At 45.7% G+C, this 21474-nt stretch overlaps 1 protein-coding gene across 3 annotated transcripts in view; it reads left to right on the forward strand.

Annotated features, from left to right (window-relative positions):
* LOC144761298 (uncharacterized) overlaps positions 1–21474 on the forward strand; it is a 130904-nt gene that overhangs the window by 66698 nt on the left and 42732 nt on the right. For all 3 annotated transcript variants that reach the window (XM_078646745.1, XM_078646746.1, XM_078646747.1), the window contains 2 exons: positions 13184–13561; positions 20051–20503. In XM_078646745.1, the coding sequence (XP_078502871.1) occupies positions 13184–13561; positions 20051–20503 (831 nt within the window). The remainder of the gene's footprint in view (positions 1–13183; positions 13562–20050; positions 20504–21474) is intronic.

The raw sequence follows: 21474 nt of genomic DNA on the forward strand, positions 1-21474 counted from the left end.
TCTTCTCGATGACTTTAGCAGGAAAAGGGAGGAGCGAGATGGGGCGGAAGTGTTTGAGATCGGTGGGGTCCGCTGTAGGTTTCTTCAGGAGGGCGCTGATCTCGGCGTGCTTCCAGCTCTCCGGGAAGGTGGCAGTGTTGAAGGAGGCGTTGATGATGTTCCGGAGTTGGGGTGCGATGGTGGAGTCGGCCTTGTTGAAGACGTGGTGTGGGCAGGGGTCGGTCGGTGATCCGGTCGGTGATATGAGCAAAGGATATGCTTTGAGAACTCAGTGGGTAGGAATAGTTTGCTGGAAATGTTTTTGGTAATGGTTCGCCAGTGCATGAAGTATTGACTTCTACTATGATGTCTCCATCCACTCTTGTGTTAGAATGAATAATATAGGCCACACCAACCCCAGCGGTTAACCGGAGGAGTGAAATAGAGGCACAGAGCACCAGGAGCTAGCCAGCCTCCAACAAACAATGTTAAACACAAGTGGGGCTGCTTCCAGAAAAGTGACCCATGGTGCTCAAAATAAAATTGTGAGTGTTGACATCTCACAAAAAGTGAAGGACTGGCCTCACACACCACCTGGTGTCATGCTCATCATCGGCAGTCCTTGCCCTCTAAAAACTTGGTTTGATAGAGGGCGCGCAAACACCTGACGACAGGGATGCACTTCTAAATTAAGTGGGGGCCCGTGAATCGTGAGTATAATTTAAAAATCATTACAGTTGTCTAATTAATTTTAATTTGGTGGGCAACTGTATGATATTAAAAAGGTGAACGGTGACCTGGGGAGAATATTGTCCCCTCACCATTTTATATAGGGTCAACATGTTTCTGCCTGGTGTCCAGTGCTTTGAGTTCAGCTACCTGTGCAATACAATCCCCTAGGAATAGTGTAAATGTTTTTAGTTCGAGCCTGAGCCAGCGAGTATGCGCTGCTCTGGCGATCTGCTGTTGTGGAGTATGGAAGAGAAGCCTCGACAATATTTTTCATTGGCTTGTGTCTTTGTCCTTTGTAAATGCTGGCTTCTGATTCCTTAAAAGGCTTGTTAGTCCCTCCTTGATCTTCATTTGTAATCTCCCATGGCTGCTGGCCCATGTACTTCGGTTGTTACATGGTACGTGTTAATTTGTATTGTTAGCAATATTTTATTTATTGAGTTTCTCATATTCCTGGCACGACGACGTACTTTGCTTACATTTCGCTTTCACTTTAGAAGCCGGGACAATGTCGACAGCTTGCTTGCAATGCCATAGGTCTCGCATTTAAATGCGATACCTATGGCATTGAAAATATTTTTTAGTTAATGTGCTTGGGCGCGCGCTGCCTTGTACGGCTTCGGATTCATGTTTCTTTTTATTCATAACTATGGCGCCTGATTCATGGGCTACCTTACACATAGGTTAAATTGCAGGGGCGCCGCACTGTACATTCTATCACGGCGTTTTTATTTTGTGTGTTTCGTAAACCTCGGACCCCCCCCCCGCACCCTTAGGTCTCCTGGGAAACGACATGGGGCACGCTGCTCTTCTGCAAGCCCCCTCTCTGGACGGCGAGCTGCAGATGAGCAGGCGGGTCTTTTTTCCCCTCAAAGTAACTCCCTCCCCTCCTGCACGCAGTGATTTATTTATTTATTTATGTAAAGTGGTCGAGTGGGACTTGCATTTGATTGCCTCACTCCCTTCTCGAACACACAGTTCCCGAAGCACCTCTTATCAGCTTCCCTCCTTTGGTGTGACATTGTTGGGGTTATTTATAGGAGCAGGAAGTCTTCAACATTTAGAGTGCGAGAAAGCGCTTGCAATGATGGCCCCGCTTGACGAACAGGAAAACTGCTGCTGATCAGCAAGATCAAGAGAGAAGGTCCGGGCCTGCCTGCTCTCCCTAGCGTGAAGTAAGTCATATCCTCTCCTGTTTTGTATCTCTGTCTAGCTCCTCACTTGCTGAAATCCGTGACTCCCAAGAACTGGCTTTCCTCTCCTTTGCTTCATTCGTTTCCCCTGTGAAATGGATTCACGTTGGCAGAAAATGTCATTTTCTGACATTTTTCAAAGTGCAGCTTCGGAATGGAGAGAAAAAAAAAGTTAAAAATGCAAAAAATAAATCCATACTAATATTATAAAGAGAGAGCCCAAACCTTTGAGCCAGGTAATCTCAGTAACCACAGCACCAATCGCAACACCCAATACAGCGTTGGAAAGGGCAGTTGCAGCAGAAGGACATAGGCTATGCAGACGGACACCATATACATTTAAAAGGTAAAAGAACCATGCCAGCAAAGTAGTCCCTTGTGGGCGTGTTTGCGTTGTGCTGTGGGCGTGGGCTGGGGGGCGTGACTAACGCTGGGGGCGTGTGGTACGGCCATCAAATTGTGGGCTGTGGGCGTGTGCTGGGGGCGTGACAAACGCTGGGGGCGTGACAAACGCTAGGGGCGTGTGTCCCCCCTTCATGCCATGTGAACGCAATTGCGCCGCATCAAGGGGCACGCTGGGGGTGTGTGCTACATTACGCCCTTGATGCCATGTGGGTCGTACATTAATCAGAAGATCGTCTGCTGTGGCCGTGTGCTGGTGGCGTGACAAACGCGTTCAGCTGGAGGCGTGCTAAGTAACGTTACTGCAGCCTCTCCTGCGCGCTGTTACTGAACTCTCTCATTCAACGAAATTACACGCGCCTGCTACCATCAACCAGGGCTCTAGCCGGGCTCAGGAGGTGGATCAGTACACTAATTACACGCGCCTGATAACATCAACCAGGGCTGCCGCTGGGCCTCAAGCGGGGGAACACCATACGCCTGCTAACATCGAACAGGCCTGCATCTGGGCCTCAAGCGGGGGAACACGCAAATGAGCGTGTCTGCTGGGACAATTACTGCATCCTCTCCTACTCGCTGTCTCTCAACTCTCTCATTAAACGGATTTACCCGCGGCTGATAACTCTCTCATTCAACGACATTACACGCGCCTGCTAACATCAACCAGGGCTGTAGCCGGGCTCAGGCGGCGGATCACTATACCAATTACATGCGCCTGCTAACATCAACCAGGGCTGCAGCTGGGCCTTCTCCATCCCTATTCTAATGAAACAAAAAATGTTGTCTATCGCAAGATTTTAAAATAAATTGCCCTTGCCAAATACACACATTCTATTTCATACCCGGACAACGTTGGGACGGGCTGCTAGTAACTAAATAAAGACAGACAAGTGACCAGATAGGTTTTATTCACACCCAAACATGTTAGCGCTACTTTACAGACTTTGCCAGTAAAGCGCTTCTTTCCTTTTTCTCGTCTTTGAATAGCATTGTGTTCCTCAGAGGGGTGGGGGGAGTTCACTATTCCTTGAGGTACTGCATATCTGGTTGATGTGTGGAGTAGAAAACGTTTAATGTGATCCTTGTCAGCTTTTTTTTAATTTTAGTTTATAAAATGTGTACTGCAGCTTTATGTTCACAAATGTGGTCTTTTTAAACCATACTGCTTATGTTTTGTAAGGATATAAGCAATAGGCATTGAAATTGATTTCTGAATGAGTGCATAAGGGTTTAGATGACCATGTTGTTCCTGCTTACATTTCACATACTTTACTTAGCCTTGCATTCCCTGTGAGTGTTTTCTGTTTACAGGTGAATATTATTGTTTTTTTCAGACAGAATAGTCCTCTTGTCTAGTGCATAATTTGAGTTGAGCTGCATCCAAGCTTTAATAGCGGGCCACAAATGGGTTGCAGCCAAAGGCAGTGCACATTTCTTTCAGTGGGGGAGAGGATGTGGCACTATGGCCAGAGCTGCTGAATTTGGAACTGTGGAACCAAGTTCAGCCTTCATGACCAGTCCACCCAACCACTCTCCTGATGGAGCACAATCCCATGCTACACTTTAGAAGACACCAATAGACCTTAGAAGCCCTGGTGTCTTAGCACCAGCAGTGGCAACTGTGGGTTAACCTTGAACGCCTGTCCACCACAATCCATACAGAAGTTCACCTCCAGTATTGTGGGCAGGCATACAAGGAAGCACACCCAAGAGCAATAGTGACTATCACAGAGGTCACAGGATCCTTAGGCTAGTCCGCCTCACCCATTGGTTCCTCCATTGGCCTTGATTCAGCAGTAGTCGTGCAACTCACCAGGGATCGACAATTCAGGATTTGCATGCACACCAAACTAAGCTTGCAAGCTTTAGGGTCTCTCTGCTTCATGCACACACACTTTTAATACATGCTACCTGCTTTGGGGCCACTGGAATTATGCAGTAATTGAGGACAACATTATGTCACAGCTATTGGCATTGTAAATGACAATGCCTTTTATGTATGTTTTAAAAACCAAAACATATATTAATAGCTCAAACTCGCTTAAATGCGAGACTTATTGCATTGCAAATTCTTGTTTGAGGGTGGAATTCTCCATTCCTCATTGCACCATGCACTGCTGCGCAAGTGGAAGAGTATTGCTGTTTTGTTCAATAAGCAGACTAGGCTGGACCATCACTCTAGATATTGAAGTCGTACTAGTCAAGAGGCAAAACATCACTGGGCACCGGGTATTCTTGTTCATATTGGAGGAATCTTGTGTTTGAAGTGTAGGGTCAAAGACATTGTCTACATAAATAGCTGTTAAGGAGGTGGCCCACTGTATCTATCTAGGATGTTACGTTTTCGTGTTTGGAACACTAGCCTTTGTGACAGCCTCTAAGTTGGGATGGGAGTAGCCACAATTATGCCTTTTCCCCTGGGCCAACAATCTTTCTTTTATAACAACCGTCTCGACTTCAGTCTGTATTTTTTCTGTAGGTGCGATTTATATGCAATTGATACTGTGTAACCTTCGTTGAAAGTGACGTATGTGTAGCCTGTGGCCCTCACATTTATGTGGATCACTAAATTTGTGGTGTTGATATGTGTGTGTAAATGTCTGAATGCAAGCATGCTTGTTTTTTTAATATTCACAGAATCTGTGTATGTTCTGGCGTCCAATGTGTGCTTGAGAAGTCTGGACATATTCATTCATAAAACATCTTTACCAGTTGTGCATGATCTGGTATATATGTTCTTCCAAAATTGATAAAGCCCAAAAGTGATGGTAGCTTATTTATTGTATTTGGTGGTTGTAAGAGTGCATATTTCTTTAAGAAATGTGGTGCTAATCTTTTGCCTTCATTTGATAACCGTTATCTCAAGAACAGGAGACTGAGATTGGCAATTTTATTTTTTGGGAAGTTGAGTTTATAGTTTTGTTCAGCGAATCCCACGACAATACGATCTACTCTGGCTAGATGTGTGTTTAAGTCATCATACATAAGGTATATGTCATTAACATAGGACAATGCTTCTGTCTCAATATCTTGCAAAATTGTTGTTACTTGGGCAGAGAACAGACCAGGGCTGTTCTTGTACCGCTGGAGTAGTCGACACATGTCCAAAGTTGTTTTGTATTTTTTGCTTACCATGTTGTTCATTAGTGATACACTGTGTGCATTTTGTAGTACATATGTACAAGTATGACTGTTTAAATGTCTGTAGTCTAAGACTAAGTGGTATGAATGGTCCTGTTTCATTACTGGGAACACAGGATTGTTCATTGGTGAGATTCAAGGCTCCATGATTCCTTGGTATTCAAGCTGTGTTAGAATTTCTCTAACTGGGCTTTTAGCTTCATGGTTAATTGGGTATTGTGGTTGCACTTGCGGTCTGGACCAAATAGGTATTATATGGTAAGGTGAGTATTTATCCCAGCCCACATGATTGCAGTATAATGCTGGGGCTTATGAAACACCCCACTCCGTGGCAAACGCTTGTTTAACTGCTTCAGGAAGGAGGATGGAGAAAGACAATATAATTACATCTTCCCCTTTGGGACGTTCCGAACAAACTCAGATGACCAATTTCTTTAAGAATGGAGAATGTCGTATGTGGGTGTTAAATATTCCTCAAAAGTTAATGGTATAAGGTATATCGCCCTCAATTTGGATGTCCAAATCAAACAATCTCTGAGGAAAGCTAACTCTCTAACGTGGTGTTTCCATGTGAATAGGTTTTGCTACCAGAAACTCTTGTAGAATCTGGCAAACTATTGTGAACTCTGCTGCGCTGTCTAGTAATGTCAGCGCCCACTCCTCATACTGAAGCAGTGTCCTCAATACGTGTGGCATATTTAACGGAAATACCTGCCACTTTCTTCTTTTTGAATTGAGCCTTTTGTAGTGGAAGTTTCTCTTCCTTTTTATGATGATGTCAGACGAGCATTGTGAGTCCTTTCTTGGTTTCACGTACTCTTCGGATATGCGCTCTGATCGTCCTCTTCGAAGAACGACTTGCATCATTATACTGATATCTATTAAGTTGTTTAAGTGTTTCATAGTTACACAGATTATAGCACTTTTCAGTGGACTCCATCTGGGGAGATCCATCCAGTGTCTTTGTCTTTTCATTATGTTTTTGTTTATCCCAACATTTGTTAGAAGACTCAGGGACCTGCTTTGAGTTATCCTTTTCAGAATTGTCCTTAAGTTGCTGTTTGTTTGGTCTGGCTCCCAAATTATTTTGGCCTATAGATATATAGGTTTCAGCAATAATATTTGGTAGTTTGCATTCCTGCTTTACTAATGGAACTTGCATGAGACGTTGACTCACTGCCAATGCTGCTGCTTCCCTTTTAATTATGTTACCTAAAATAATTGAGGCTACTGTGGCATAGTTGCCAGTAAGTTTAATCACCAAGTCCAGGGCAGGGGCAGCCCCGTATTCATTTTGAATCTGTTTTAGTTCATCAGACAAAACAGCTATTGACGGTGCACCATGTGTTATGGAATATATTGCAGCAAAAACTGTGCCCTGTGTTGTCTTGGGGTCCCATATAGGGAACTACTGCTTCAAGCTTGTTTGTTTTTTGTGCAATCCAGAACGGAATTTCCTCCCGTTTGGTGGGAACTTTACCCATAATTGCATTATTAGTTACTGGACTAATTGCAGGCACTGCCATATGTGGCTGCGCAGCTTGAGCAGCACTCACTGGGGATGTTGTTATTGTTCGCATAGTGAACGGTTAGACGTCTATATATTCTGACTAGACCTGTGTAAAGAGTGGAGCTCTACACCAGTGAGTGGTGTTAATGTTGGTTATGGTGTTACAGCCGGCAAAGATTGGCCATTTTGCTCAGTCTTACATTGTTTAATACCTGTGGTAGGGCACCTTGGAATCATGGAATGTTAATGGTATTTCTAAATCTTCCTAAGCTTTGTATGGGGCTTGTGTTACAACTGCTGTATATGTAGGAAATGTGTGTGTGTTGGCATCTGCTGCAGGAAAAGTACCCCATGAAAAGAATACCTCTGTTTTGTACTATTTGTGGGCCTCAACCACGGAGGTAACATCTCGCCCCGTAAGAGGAAGTCCTTGGTGTTGTAACATCTGTGTTACTGCATGTCTGCAATTTAGTAGAATAACCAATAGAGGTGCATCACCATATTTAATGAACAGAAGTCTGAGAAAAGAAAAACTATAGGTGGATGGTCCTTTTAAAGGTTCAAGCTTGAACAACCGACAGACTAAAATAGAGTTTATAGTTTCCTGTTTAGCTGAGGAGGATTAATCCTGAACACCACGAAAGTCTCCATATAAGGTGATCAGGAAGCCAGTCTGGTGTAGAACAAGTCATTGTCCTCTGCAGGATAGAGATTGGAATTAGCAATGCTGCATTTCAGTCACTGCATCCAAGACAATCCATAGAAGTGCTCCTCTGGTGCATAAAGCTCAGAGTTGTTTTATATACTAAAACCATTGTTGCAATCGCACTGTGTCAGAGGTGCAGTGCTGATGTGTTTGTCTTTTTGACTCAGTGTTGTCTCCAGCCGAACAACTAGAAATAAAAGTATCGTTCTCAGTGTTCCTAGCCTTGGACAGAGTGTACTAGACAAATTGATAATATGCCTACGAAGAAAGTTGCTGCCTGCAGAACCATTTCTAAGTATGCCATCATTTACGTACAAAGCATGTTAAAAGTCACTGTGTAAAAAGATGTCAGTTTAAAACATGTAAATAAAATGGCAATTTGTGCTCAGGCCCTATTGAACCCCTCAACGTTATTTAGGAAAAAAATATGTTCTATTAGAGATTTATTTTATGATTTCTAAGGTTTCCTCTTCTGTTTATTAGCAGCAGGAAAAAGGCAAGTGTGGTGTGTGTGTGTGTCACTGTTCATAGGCACACGTTCACCTTTTGCGGTCTGTTCCACTGTTATCCCTTCCTCATGGCCCTTCTAATGTGACATAACAATGCTAAGTCGTCCCACAGCTGTGTTCTGCAATACAGGGTCCATCTGCTGTTTGGATTGTTGCAGCCCGTGAGTCGGTTAACCACAGGTTGGTGCGCATGTTGATGTAGTGTGGTGCTGTCCCACATATGTGTGCTTGCTCGGTGGTTGCGCACTTTGAAGATGTAGTTTTGCTTTGGAATTGTTCAATTACTTGCACTGGCCTATTCTCCTAGTGGTAGAGCTTTTTGCCCAGCCCGAAAGCCTGTGAAGGCCTCATTCAGTTGTTGCACTACTAAGTTTGTAATATCGATAAATGATATATGTTGTCCCTCTTCATATCTTTTTCAGGTGGATATCAGTTTTGTTCATGTACAGTCATAATTTGCTGTTCAGCCCTTATTCCTTTTCCCAGGTCCTAGATATATGCTGTGGGTTTATGACCAGCTTTAAGACAATTCGGCTTTTCCTCATAATAACTCTTGTTGCTATTGTAAAGACAGCAGTCCAACTATAAATTATGGAAGATGGTTGATTCATTTACAGTAAGAACATAGCATACTATTTTAGGTGGCTCTGTTGGCACTAGACTTCTACCATAAGCAACAACGGGTTCAAGATGCTACTACATGATAGCAATTTCTATGGTGCTGTGGAAACGCTTTTGTAACGTTAAGGACTAGAAAGATAATTTAACTGGTTCTAGAATTGGGGCAACCAGCTACAGCCAATAGTCCATTAGCCCAAGACCTGAAGTCAAAGCAAATCTCTTTGTCCGTCTGCAGTTAGAAACTGTATGCCCTGACCATTAAACCTTAAAATAGGCTAAGCGATGACCTTTGTGGGATTTGTCAGTTCCTCCCTACAGACAGGGAATGTATCCTATAAAATCGAACATGACATTCCTATTCCGCTGCTTAAGAAATCTAATGCTTTATGTGACTTTACTAATTGCAGACTGACCTCTGACTTCCATAGTGCCATAAAAATCCTTGAATCAGTATTTACAGATCTGAATCTGATAATCTACTCAGTGACTTTCCTGAATCTGATAATCTACTCAGTGACTTTCAGTTTGGCTTCAGACAATGGAGGTGTACCAAAACCACCTTATTGAAAATCAGGAAAGAATTAGGGCCAGATGTATGAGAAATTTGTGCATGCGCAAATGGGTTTTAGACCCGTTGCGCATGCAAATGACCTGTGGTCCATGTCCTAACCCTATTTTGTGACTATTTAATAGTGTTTAGCGACTCACTATTAGAAAAGGGCGTTCCCTTCCTAATAGCGACCCCAAAGGCTTTTCAGAAGGATGGTAAAGCACTCGCAAACAGGAAGAGGCCCCAGGGGACCCCTTCCCCTTTGAGAATGCATGCACAAACATTTTTTCAGGGCAGGCAGGGGTCCAGGGACTGCCTGCCCTTAAAAAATTGAAATGAAAAGTTACATTTTTATTTTTTAAATGCAGCCCATTTTCTTTTAAGGAAACGGGCTGCATTTAAAAAAAACTGCTTTATTTAAAAGCATTCCCAGACATGAAGGTCTGCTGACCCCAGCAGGCCACCATCCCTGGGAGTGCAAGGCATTCCCGATGGGGTCGTAAATTGCGACAGCTCTTCTATCCCACAATCCCTCCAATTTCTTAGGTGACTAGATTTAATTCGGAGACCCAAACTTTTGCATTCACCTAATTTTAGATAGTAAAACCCAGAAGAACTAGCTTGCCTAAAAAAGGATTGTAACCTAAAAAACGATTGTAACCTAAAGGAATAATTCTTCCGAGTCTTATATCTAGTCCTCTTGGGAAGTTTAGAAGTCTTTTGGAATGTCAGGATCTGAGAACCGGCTTCCTGCACCATTTTATCCCCAAAAAAGTTATCTATTAAACCGTTTGAAACAAACCAATGAGCTGTAAGATCTAAAAGGGCTGCTTCGTAATATGTGCGAACATGTGGTAATTCTAACCCTCCCTGATTAATATCTAATTGTAACACAGAGAGGTTAACCCTCAGTGTCTTCTTACACCAGACAAACTGTCTAAACATTGTTTCCAGCTCATTAAAGTAACTAATATTGATTTTGATGGGTATATTTATAAAAAGAAAAACAAGTAAAGGGAGTATGGACATTTTAATAAGGGCTACACGGCCTATCAAAGTTAGAGGTAGTAGCGACCATTTGTCCAACAGTTTCTTGTTTTTACCCTGCGCGGCTATGCCAGTCAGCTTATATAGCTGCTCATATTGTTCAGAGACATAAATCCCCCAACAACGTATTGGGCCCAATTTAGCAGCTTGGTGTTTAAGATTTGTGGGAGGAAAATCCCTGTCAGAATTTAAAACTAGAATTTCAGTTTTATTTTGTAGCCCCCAATCCGTTGAAATTTGCTAAATTCTGTTAGGACCAGTTCCAAATTCTGACTATCGGTACTGAGATATAAAATGATGTAATCCGTGAACAGCTTTAGTTTGGACATACCCGTAATTGTAGCTTTAATTGCTACATTATCGCGGATTTCAATAGCTAGGGGTTTGATAAAAAACTGTGAATAATAATGGGGAAAGCGGACACCCTTGTCTACCGGTTTATGTTTATTGTCCCTACTCGGTTTGCATTTATCACCACTGTGCCTGAGCCCTCTGATAGATATTCCAGAGCATTTTGGTAACCTGGGGAGGGATTCCAAACCTCCCGAGGCCATAGAAAAGGGTGTCCAGTTTACCAGGTTGAACGCCTTTTCAGCGTCGACCATCATAATACAAGCCGGGGTACAGTTAATATTACAATAATGGAGAGCCTGTGTTAAAAATTCACTGTTTGAGGACATCGACCTCCCGGCAACGAACCCACACTGGTCTCTGTGTTAAGGGTGTAAAACGCTGCGCCCAAGTCTTCATTAAGATTTTGTAATCGGCATTGAGAAGGCTAATGGGTCTATAGGAATTACCGTCCTTAGGATTCTTGCCCTTTTTCACCAAGCTGACAACAATAGCCTCTTTGACAACCAATGGAGCAATACCACCATTTTAATATAGTTGAAAAGCTTTATCTGGAAGGGGGTCAACTCCTTTGCAAATACTTTGTAAAATTCTATAGGCAGCCCATCGTTTCCACAGGCTTTTGCTCCGGCAGTAGAATTCAGTGCTGCCAGAATTTCAACACCTGTTATGTCTAATTGTATCTGTTCTACAAGGGAGTTAGACAGTCTGGGGAGATTTACACCCTCAAAGTAATTCTGTAAAGAGTCTTGCCCCACTGCATATTCAGTAGTATAGAGCGAGCTGTTGATAATGCTCCATGAAAGCTTAAGCAATCCCATCCCTACTTGTCACTACAGATCCAGTCTTAGGGCCTACAACCTCTGTAATTAGGGCCACTTCCCGTCTGGTCTTAATTGACCCGGCTAACAATTTTCCAACCAATTGGCTTTCTTCTTATACACGTTGTTGAAAGGTTCGGGAGATGCTAATTTCTTCTAATAAGAAAAATGCCCTTAACGCTTTTTTAGCTTTCCCAAGCTGGCCCCGTTGAGAAGTATTTCTCAGATTTTGAATGCTTTCAACTGCCTGTTGAAGTTCGGCTATTTTAACACATTGTGTTTTAGACTGAGCGGTCGAAAAGGTGATCATTTGCCCGTGCACCGCTGCCTTGAAACCCCCCCATACCGAGAATGGTTCTGCCGTCCCCTCATTGATCCTGAAATACTCAAAAATCCATTCTTAATACTTCTACCCATTGTTGATCTTGGAGAAGAAGACGATCCATCTGCCAACTGGATCTCTCCTTCCTCCCCTCTTCGATTTCTAGATCCAGCTTAATAAAGGAGTGGTATGAGAATGAATTAACTCCAATTTCTGCCTCTAAAAGATTCAAGGACCGAGATGTTAGAAAAATATCAGTACGAGAGGCCTTCTGAAATTGGTGACGGCCTGAGATCAAAATTGCCGGAACCCGGTACCCACACGCCCTAATCTGGTGGCATAGTCAGTGTATACAGTTTTTCGCGGAGCAAGCTCACCTCAACAAACAGGCTTTGTCCTTAATGCACTCTGGCCATCATTCCCTGGCTCAAGCGCCAAGATGGCCTCCAAGATCCAATTGCCACAAAAATGTAGAAAAGGGCAGCTCAATAGCTTGGGACCAGCAAGCCCGCAATGACGGGACTCGGGTTGGGTTGGTAGAAAAAAAAGCAAAGAGAAGCACACTATAATTTCCGCCGATTACAAGGAGAACACCTTGATGAATTTTCAGGAAGCTCCGTGGTACCTGGCTGTCTCAAGGGAGGCCCTCAAGGAGCACCAACATCAGTCAGGGCAGCACTGTTCTTCAATGGTTCAGTCTATCTAATATTTAAATTTAAAAAAGCACTGGTTGATATTTCCTCCTAATATTAATACTTGCAAACTGCAGATATGCCTCTCTGTAGCAGTTCTACCTGTTGCATTACTGGGTACTAATTAGTCACTCAGTCTGCAATAGCTGGCAAAATAAAGGTTTCAGTTAATCAAACAGAAGAGAGGGAGGAAAAGCTTTGTATAGTTAATAAACAAGTAACACTGTTTTTGTGTAAATGTGTTTCCACAGCTTCTTGGTAGTTTTGTCTGAACTAAAGATTTAAATAAATCAAAACCACATTTGTGAAGTTGAATTGGGAAAATGTGTCCTAGTGAAACAGTGTTCAAAAGCTTGCAAAAGTATCTGTATATGGTATTGTGAAGAAACCAAAGTGTTCATTGGTGGAACACAGGTTCATTCTACTCTTCTGCAAAGTAAAGTAAGAAATATTTACATAGACATGAAAAATCTTTACATCAATCCCATTGACTGTTTTAATGGCTTACGTTTAGGCAAATTCTGTACTCCAAGCTGGGTACTGTACACATCTCTATTTCCCTGACACTAAATATCTTTGATTCAAGGCATACGTTTTTCGTTTTCAGAGGCCGACCAATTTGAAACTGTTCTTCCTATTACTACTCTCCTGCTGAGTGATGAAGAGCATTTACCTACGGATGAAGATGATGGTGGACATCATAACATCAACACAGCAGAGAGTGAACCAATTCAAAGTGCTTGTTCCCTTCAAACAACTACTTCTGCCATTATACTTGAAAGGCACCCCGGCAGCAGAGAGACACCCCACGAAAGGAAGACTGATCCTCACATAAAACTTAATATGGAAACCCAAGAAAAAACAGCATCTTCTGAAAAGCATAAACTGAACAGAATTGAGAGAAAGTCGAATGAAAGCCTATGCATTCCAGTGGTACCTACAGAAAGCTTTTGCAGTGTCATCCAAGCCAGTGGTTATGATGAAGGTATTGTGTTTATGTTTTCTCTCAGGTTAGTAATGTGGTCCTCAAGTGCAGCCTATATGGGTCCTATCTGTGTGCCGCTTCCAAAGCCTTCCTTCCCTGTTACTCCTATGAACCTGGGTGCAGCTGGCCACCCGGGCTGGGCTGCCTTACTGAGTTTTCTGTGGTAACCACACAGGAGTATGTACATCCCTCACACTCAAGGGGGTTTAGACTACAGTGCGGCACTTGCATATGTTTCAGGTATCTCCGGTGGAAGGAGGTGCTTCCACCTCAGATAGGGGGGTGTCCATAAATGGTTAAGCCAATACATGCACAGGAGTGACCCACCTTTCCTGCGGTCTCCCTCTCAGTCATAAGGAATTAGATCATGTAGTGCACCTTGCCTTTGCAACATATCCTCTCCAGATATTCTGTTTCCCCTGCAATTTAGTTACAAACTCTGTTGCTATCTAGTCATGATATTTATTTTCTGCCTTGCTGTTGCTTGTTTTATGTTCACTGTCAATTCTACCCGCCTTCACAACCGGGCAGTACATAGCTGAACCTTTGGCCACCCAACACATACCCTTACAAGGAGAGGACCAGAAGAGGGGTCCCGGAGTAGCGTGCTACCTGCCGAAAAAACGCTTTGACGCCTCGTCAGGGGTAGTAAGCGCTATATAAATGCAATTACAATACAATACAATCTATCTAATCCTCCTTTTCTGAGGCGGCTATAAACGTCCCTTGTCTGGATGCGTAGTTGTTGCCTTTTAGTGAAGGCAACCGTCTGCTCCAGTTTAAAAACATCGAATGGGATGAGCTGCAGGTTTATATGTCCTTAATGTCAGAGCATTTGGTAAACAACACCAAGGACCAACCTTTTCTAGCAAGCTGTGCTGTTATCGGTGATCTTGGCGTTTTTTCTTTGTCCTTGTTTGGTGCCTGCTCCTCTTCTCAGACCTGACAGTAGAAGTTCCTATTCTTCCAAAGCAGTTCATAGAAGTTGGACTACTCTAAAAGACCAAGTGTGTCCCTGACCCCACCCTCCACCTTTCCTTTGGTGTTTGCAGATTAGTTCGTCAGAAACTTGGATAGTTAACACTGGCATTTTGAAACAAGTAGCTTTTTATGCATTGCGCCTCTGGGGAAAAGCAGGGTAGGAGTCTTACTCGGGTGAAAAAGTTGGTTTGTTGACTTTTGGTACCTGTGTTACCTGGTGCACTCACCTGGTGGATGAGTATTGACAGGGACAAGGAATGTGTTTACTTAATGCGCAACATTGTTTTGTGTATAGATTGTATCTGAAAGAGACACGTTAGTGATATATTCCTTACCTTAGAATATCCCCAGGCGTCAGACTGGATCTGGAAAGTTTTTTGTCAGCAGTACCCCTGCGCGTCGGTAGGTGGCGTCATGCGGCTCCGCGTCCGTCGCTGGAGTCGTAGGCGCCGAGATGATGTCACGGAGACTACTTAGGCGCCACCCATGCGCGCTGACGTCAGTTCTTTCTTTTTCCGCACCAGTAAGCGCAGATCCAGTTAGAGCACGTACCCTAGTCACTTTTTGACTAACTTTTTGAGACTTTGTCTCTAATTCTTTTGAGTCTTTGACTCCTGGTGCCACATAGGGATGCCTGGGTTTAAATCCTGCAGGGCCTGTCGCCGTACGATGTAGGTGGCCAACCTCCATGGCGTCTGTCTCTTCTGTCTGGAGCGCGACCATGACTCCCGATCATGTTCTGACTGTCTGGCCATGGCTCCGAAGGCTTTGCGGGAGCGGTCCTGAAAGCTGCTGGAGGCCAGGCAGTCGTCTCCGCGCCGTTCGATGTCCAGAGGTTGCCGGAGGGACCGACCGCGAAGCCATCATCATCATCGCTCCTCGGGGTCGAAGTCTTCACCCATAGAATTGGGTATGAGACGTCACAAGAAAAAGTCTAAGAAGTGTCTACGCTCTCCGGCGTCCCCCCGTCGGTCTCCAGACACAGACGAGGGGCCCAGGCGTTCTTCCCCAGCGGCTCCGTTGGAGCCTGAGAGTCCAGCGGCCTTCCCACCTTAACCAAGTCGGTTGGCTACTCCGCCCCAGGTGCAAGAATTTCTTGCCGCCATGGACCGCTTTTTCAGGACTAGGGATCCCGCTGGCGCGCCTTTGGGCCTCTCGGTCCCAGTTGAGGGCCTTTGCTTGCCGCTGCCGGCTTCGGCGCCGCAGGGTCCTCCCCTGTGGCTCCGTTCCTGGCACCGCAATGGGTCCCGTTCTTCCCACCTCCACCCTTGCCCGGGTTTCTGGACAATTTTCCGGCTTGGGACCCTAATTGGGACATGGAGCCGGATAGGTGCCGACCGGCACCGTTCCCGGCGCCGTTGGACCATTTGTATTCCCCTGTCCCTCCCCCATGCAGCAACCTGTGCCTCGGGCCAAGAAGGAGGGGAATGACTGGGAGGGGTCTGAGGACCCTCTTGCACGGCAGTGCGAGTCTGAACAGGAGTGGGCGGAGGAATCAGAGGATGCAGGTGGCATTGACCTCTCCTCTGAGCCTGGTTTTCTGTCTCCTCCCACTGTCATGGAGGAGGGCGCCACAAATACTGTGGTGCTCCATAGAGCAGCTGAGGCCCTTGACCTTGATCTGCCTACTGTTACTCTCAAAACAAACCTCCTTACTGAAGTACTTCAGCCGGCGGAAAGTTCTATGGAACCTCTGCTTCCAATCAATGGGGCTTTGACAGATGTTTTGATGGGCACCTGGTCTAGACCAGCCACGGAAGTTCCTATGGATAAGAACGTGGCCAAGCGTCATCGCCCGGCACTGGGTGACGCTGCCTTTTTAATGAGCCATCCGACGCTAGAGAGCCTGGTCATCCAGGCCTCCACTTCCCAAAGCGCATTCCCTACCACCCCAACGTATAAGGAATCAAAGAAGCTGGAGCAGTTTGGCAAGAAATTATTTTCCTCTGCCAGCTTGGGGCTGCGGTCAGTCAACACCGCATGCCTCTTGGGCCGCTACTCTCACGCTGTGTGAGGCACGGTGGCGCAGACACTGCCCCAGTGCCCGGAGGAGGTTACGTCTGTACTTTCCCAAGCTGTTGCGTAGGGGAAGGATGCTTCAAAGTTTGCCATCCAGTGTGGTCTGGACACCGCAGAATCTTTGGGTAGGCCGATCTCCATGACGGTGGCCCTACGTCACCACGCCTGGCCGCGGTCCAGGAGGTTTTCAGGGGATGTCCAAAGTTCCCTCATGGACATGCCTTTTGATGGGACTCGCCTGTTTAGCGATAAGGCAGACAGTGCGCTGGAGCGTTTCAAGGACTCTCAGGCTACGGCAAAGTCCACCACACGCCCGGCCACGTCTACCTTTCGTTCCATTTGTTGCCACGGAAGGGGCGCCCCTACACGTTCGTTCAGCCAGAAGCCTGCGCAGAACTAACCTCAGTCCACCTCCCCTTCCGCAGCATCCGCCTCAAAGCCTTCCTAGTCCGAGCTTTGGGGTGCACCCCACGCCGGTGGGCGGCAGAATTCAACATCACCTCCCCCACTGGCGTTGTGTCACTTCGGACAAGTGGGTGCTGCAAATCATCCAAAGGGGCTACTCCCTCCCTTCGAACTGCCCCCCCAGCCATGCCACCTCAGTTCCACCGCATGTTGAGGGATCACTGTGTGCTTCTCCAGCAGGAAGTCACAGCCCTCTTGGCTAAGGGGGCCATTGAGCGTTTTCCTGGGCCAGAAGTAGGACATGGTTGTTATTCCCACTACTTTCTGGTCCCCAAGAAGGAGAAAGGGCGCCTGTGCCCCATCTTGGAACTCAGGAACATCAATCGCTTCCTCTGGAAGGAGAAGTTCAAGATGTTGACTCTGGCTCAGGTCTTGGCTTCCCTTGAGCCTGGAGACTGGATGGTAGCGTTGGACTTGCAGGACGCATATTTTCACATCCCCATCCTGCCGGCCCACCGGCCTTACCTGCGGTTCACAGTAGGCCAGGAGCATTTTCAGTTTGCCGTGCTCCCCTTTAGCCTTAGCAGCGCCCCTTGGGTGTTCACGAAAGTGATGACGGTGGTGGCAGCTCATCTGCGCAGGTAAGGGTTTTCAGTCTTCCCCTATCTCGACGACTGGTTGTTGAAGGCGGGCTCGCCCCAGGCAGTCGTCTCCCACCTCCAGACTACGGCCGACCTCCTGCATTTGCTGGTGTTCTCCATCAACGTGCCGAAGTCGCACCTGAGTCCCTCTCAGAAGCTCCCCTTCATCGGAGTTGTTCTGGATTCAACGCGGTTTCGGGTTTATCCTCCCGAGCAGCGAGTCCGGGATATACAGGCTATGATTCTGATCTTTCGACCTCTATCCCGGGTTTCAGTGAGGATGACCCTACCACTCCTGGGCCTCATAGCCTCCTGCATCCTGCTAGTGCAACATGCCAGGTGGCATATGCGGGCTCTGCAGTGGGACCTGAAGTTCATTTGGGCACAGCATCAGGGCAACCTGTCTGATTATGTCCAGATATCGGAGGGCACTGCACGACAATTGCAATGGTGGCTCACGAATCGCGATTGGGTCAGTGCTAGATCCCTCTCCTTTCCCCAACCGGAGCACACAGTGGTGACAGATTCATCCCTCCTTGGATGGGGAGGCCACTTGGGAGAGGCGGGGATCAGAGGCCTCTGGTCTCTGGCAGAGTCCCAGCTCCATATCAACCTTTTGGCGCTTCGGGCGATCCGACTTGCACCACCGCCATGTGGTATTGCAACAAACAGGGCGGGGTGGGGCCGTGGACCCTATGTCCGGAGGCTCTCCCCCTCTGGACATGGCTGGAACACCAAGGCATTACCTTGGTGGTTCAACACCTGGCAGGTTCTCTGAACACCAGGGCGGACGAACTCAGCCGCCGGTGCTTGATGGATCACGAATGGCGTCTGAACTCGGACGTGGCGCAAGGTCTCTTTCTGCAGTGGGGAGAGCCTTGGTTAGATCTATTCGCCACCGAAGAAAACGCGCAATGTCATCAGTTCTGCGCATCGACAATTCCAAGGCGGCACTCGCTCGGCGACGCTTTCCGTCGCGAGTGGATTTGCGTTCTATTGTACGAATTTCCGCCTTTACGTCTTCTCACTCTAAAGACGGCTTTCCTGGTAGCTATCACCTCTGCCAGAAGAGTGAGTGAGCTCCAGGCTCTTTCTTCTAAACCTCCTTTCTTTTCTGTTCATCCTGACAAGGTGGTTTTAAGGACCTGTCCTTCTTTCTTGCCAAAGGGTGTCATGCCTTTCCGCATCGGGCAGACCATCACTTTGCCCACCTTCTTTCCGCCTCCGCATCCTTCAAAAGAGGAAGAGAGGCTCCACCGTCTGGACCCAAAACGCGCGCTCTCGTTCTATCTGAAGCGCACACAACAGTTCCGGGTAGATGACTAGCTCATTGTTGGCTACGTGGGTGCCAATAAACGTCAGGCAGTGCACAAATGAACCATCTCTCGGTGGGTTGTTCTGTGCATCAAAGCATGTTACTCGTTGGCCAAGAAGGAGCCTCCTGTTGGGCTGCGTGCCCATTCTACCAGGGCGACGGCAGCCACTACTGCTTTGGGACGCGACGTTCTCTTGCAGGACATTTGTCAGGCAGCTACATGGGCCTCGCTGCACACATTTACCAAGCATTATTGCCTTGACAATCAAGTCCGGAGAGACGGCTTCTTTGGCCATTCTATTCTCCGTGACTTTCTGGTGTTCGCAGACCCACCACTGGGGTTGGTATTGCTGGGGTATCTATTCTAAGGGAAGGAATGTATCACTAAAGTGTCTCTTTCAGATGCACAAATTACTACTTGTGTAACGATATATCTGTAAGAGACATTAGTTAGTGATAGATTCTTTACCGCCCCACCCATCCTCCCCGTTCTGTGAACTGATTTCTAGGGTTTAGGTCATCCCTTTCAGGGCACTAGTTTTATGGCACCAGTGGTCCGTTTCTTTCATGGCTCTGCGTTCCTGGCGTGGATATTTGTGTACAGAGCTAACGTCAGTGCGCATGGGTGGCGCCATCTCTGTGATGTCATCTCTGCCCTTACGACGCCAGCGACGGACGCGGAGCCGCACGACGCACTGGGGTACTGCTGACGAACAACTTTCCAGATCCAGTCTGACGCCTGGGGATATTCTAAGGTAAGGAATCTATCACTGACTAATGTCTCTTACAGATATATTGTTACACAAGTAGTAACTTGTGCTTTCCTGCCGCTTGTTACCATTCTTGTCTAAAGTAAGGTTTAATAAATGTTTGAAGTATCTTTATGGATCTGAATCGTCTCAATAGGTCACAATTAAACTATGTTCTAAAATTGTAAGGTGTGTTTGTTACACGGTTACTGTTGAATACTAGCATTGTACATTTGTGAACCACAAGTTAATTTTTTAGCTCTGCTAAACAAAGTCTTTACATTAATAGAAATGAATATGGATTTGTGGACTTTAAGGGAAAGTTAGAGAACGTAATATTTTAGATAAATTGACGCCAATATACGTTTTATTTTTCCAGATGCAGACTTCTTTGAAACTGTTCTTCCTGTCACCATTATTGGGTTGAGTGATGAAGACTTTCTCACTACAGATAAAGAGAGTGTAACCCACCGAAATACGAACACTTTGGGGGAGAGTGGACCAGTACATACTGCTTGTTCATGTGAGAGCTGTGCTTCTAACACCACCTTTGAGAGGACCACCTGCAGCCAAGACACTCCCCACCAGGGGACATCCAACCCTACTTTAAAACTTTATTTGGAATCTCAAGAGAAATTGGACCTTGTGCCACTAACTTCTATGCCTGGAAATCAGGGGAACGGTTTATATGACGTAACAAGTAGAAAAGGTGAATTAGATGAAAAGCGAAAATTGACCAGAAATGAGAGCAAACCCAGCGAAACCAGAGGCACTCCAGTTAGGCGATCTAGGCGCGCTTGTAAAGGTACCCAAGGAAGTGTTAACATTGAAGGTATACCATTTACAGTCTACAGCAGGTTTCTACAACTAGCATTTTGTGAACTACTGATAGCTGTCTAACTAAATATAAGTAGCTCTCATGTGTGCAACCAAGCCTGCTAAATTATAAACATTTGCTTGGTTGAATTATGATATGCATGCGCACATTGAAAAGCAAATCAAAGTGTGTGTATTTTCAGAACTCTTAAGTTGATGCTCAGAGAAAAATGCTTGAATTTCCTAAATATATTTAACGCTGATTTTTGAGTGAGAAATCATGTGGCACTGGGGAGACATTACTAAAACTATTGCCAGGGGCTTTGTAGCTATGGCTGTTGTGTAATACTCACATGGAGGCAAATCCACATGAGCACTACCGTAATCTTGTCTGATGTGGTTACTTTTACAACACTAATAATATTAGTAGCTTGGGATGATTTTCATTGAACATAGGTAGTTCTTATTACAGAATAGGTTGAGGCTCCTGGTATAGCAACAAACTTTCAGCCTAACGTATCCTTGGCTGGTATCCTTGGCTGCAGCCGTCCTGTTTATATGGGGACTCCCCCTTTCACCTTACCTGCTAGCAGCTAAAGGCCTCCTTCTGAACTTTCTATCAGCATCCCCACCAGTAATAATTATAATAATGTCATTTGCAAAGTGCTTCGTTACTTCCCCTGAAGTGCTCTAGCTCTAGGAAGCTGAGTACCATAACTTAAGCACACCTAAGAACTTTGTGGAATCAGAACAACCAAGTTTTTCTTTTTTTTTTTTTTTACTGAAAATCAATTCAGAGGGCGCCAGCTGAAGTTCCACAGGTAAAGAGTTCCATGCGAGACTGTGGATGCCCTAGAAAAAAAAACATGCATTGGCAAACCAAAAGGTCTGGCGGTTTCACAGTGGCGGCTCCTCCATAAGGGCGTTTGGGCACCGCCTTACTGCTTTTTCGCAGTGCTAGAAGGCAGAAACATAAAGGTAATAACT

The sequence above is a fragment of the Lissotriton helveticus genome, chromosome 6 (assembly GCF_964261635.1).
Source record: "Lissotriton helveticus chromosome 6, aLisHel1.1, whole genome shotgun sequence".
NCBI classification, from domain to species: Eukaryota; Metazoa; Chordata; class Amphibia; order Caudata; family Salamandridae; genus Lissotriton; species Lissotriton helveticus.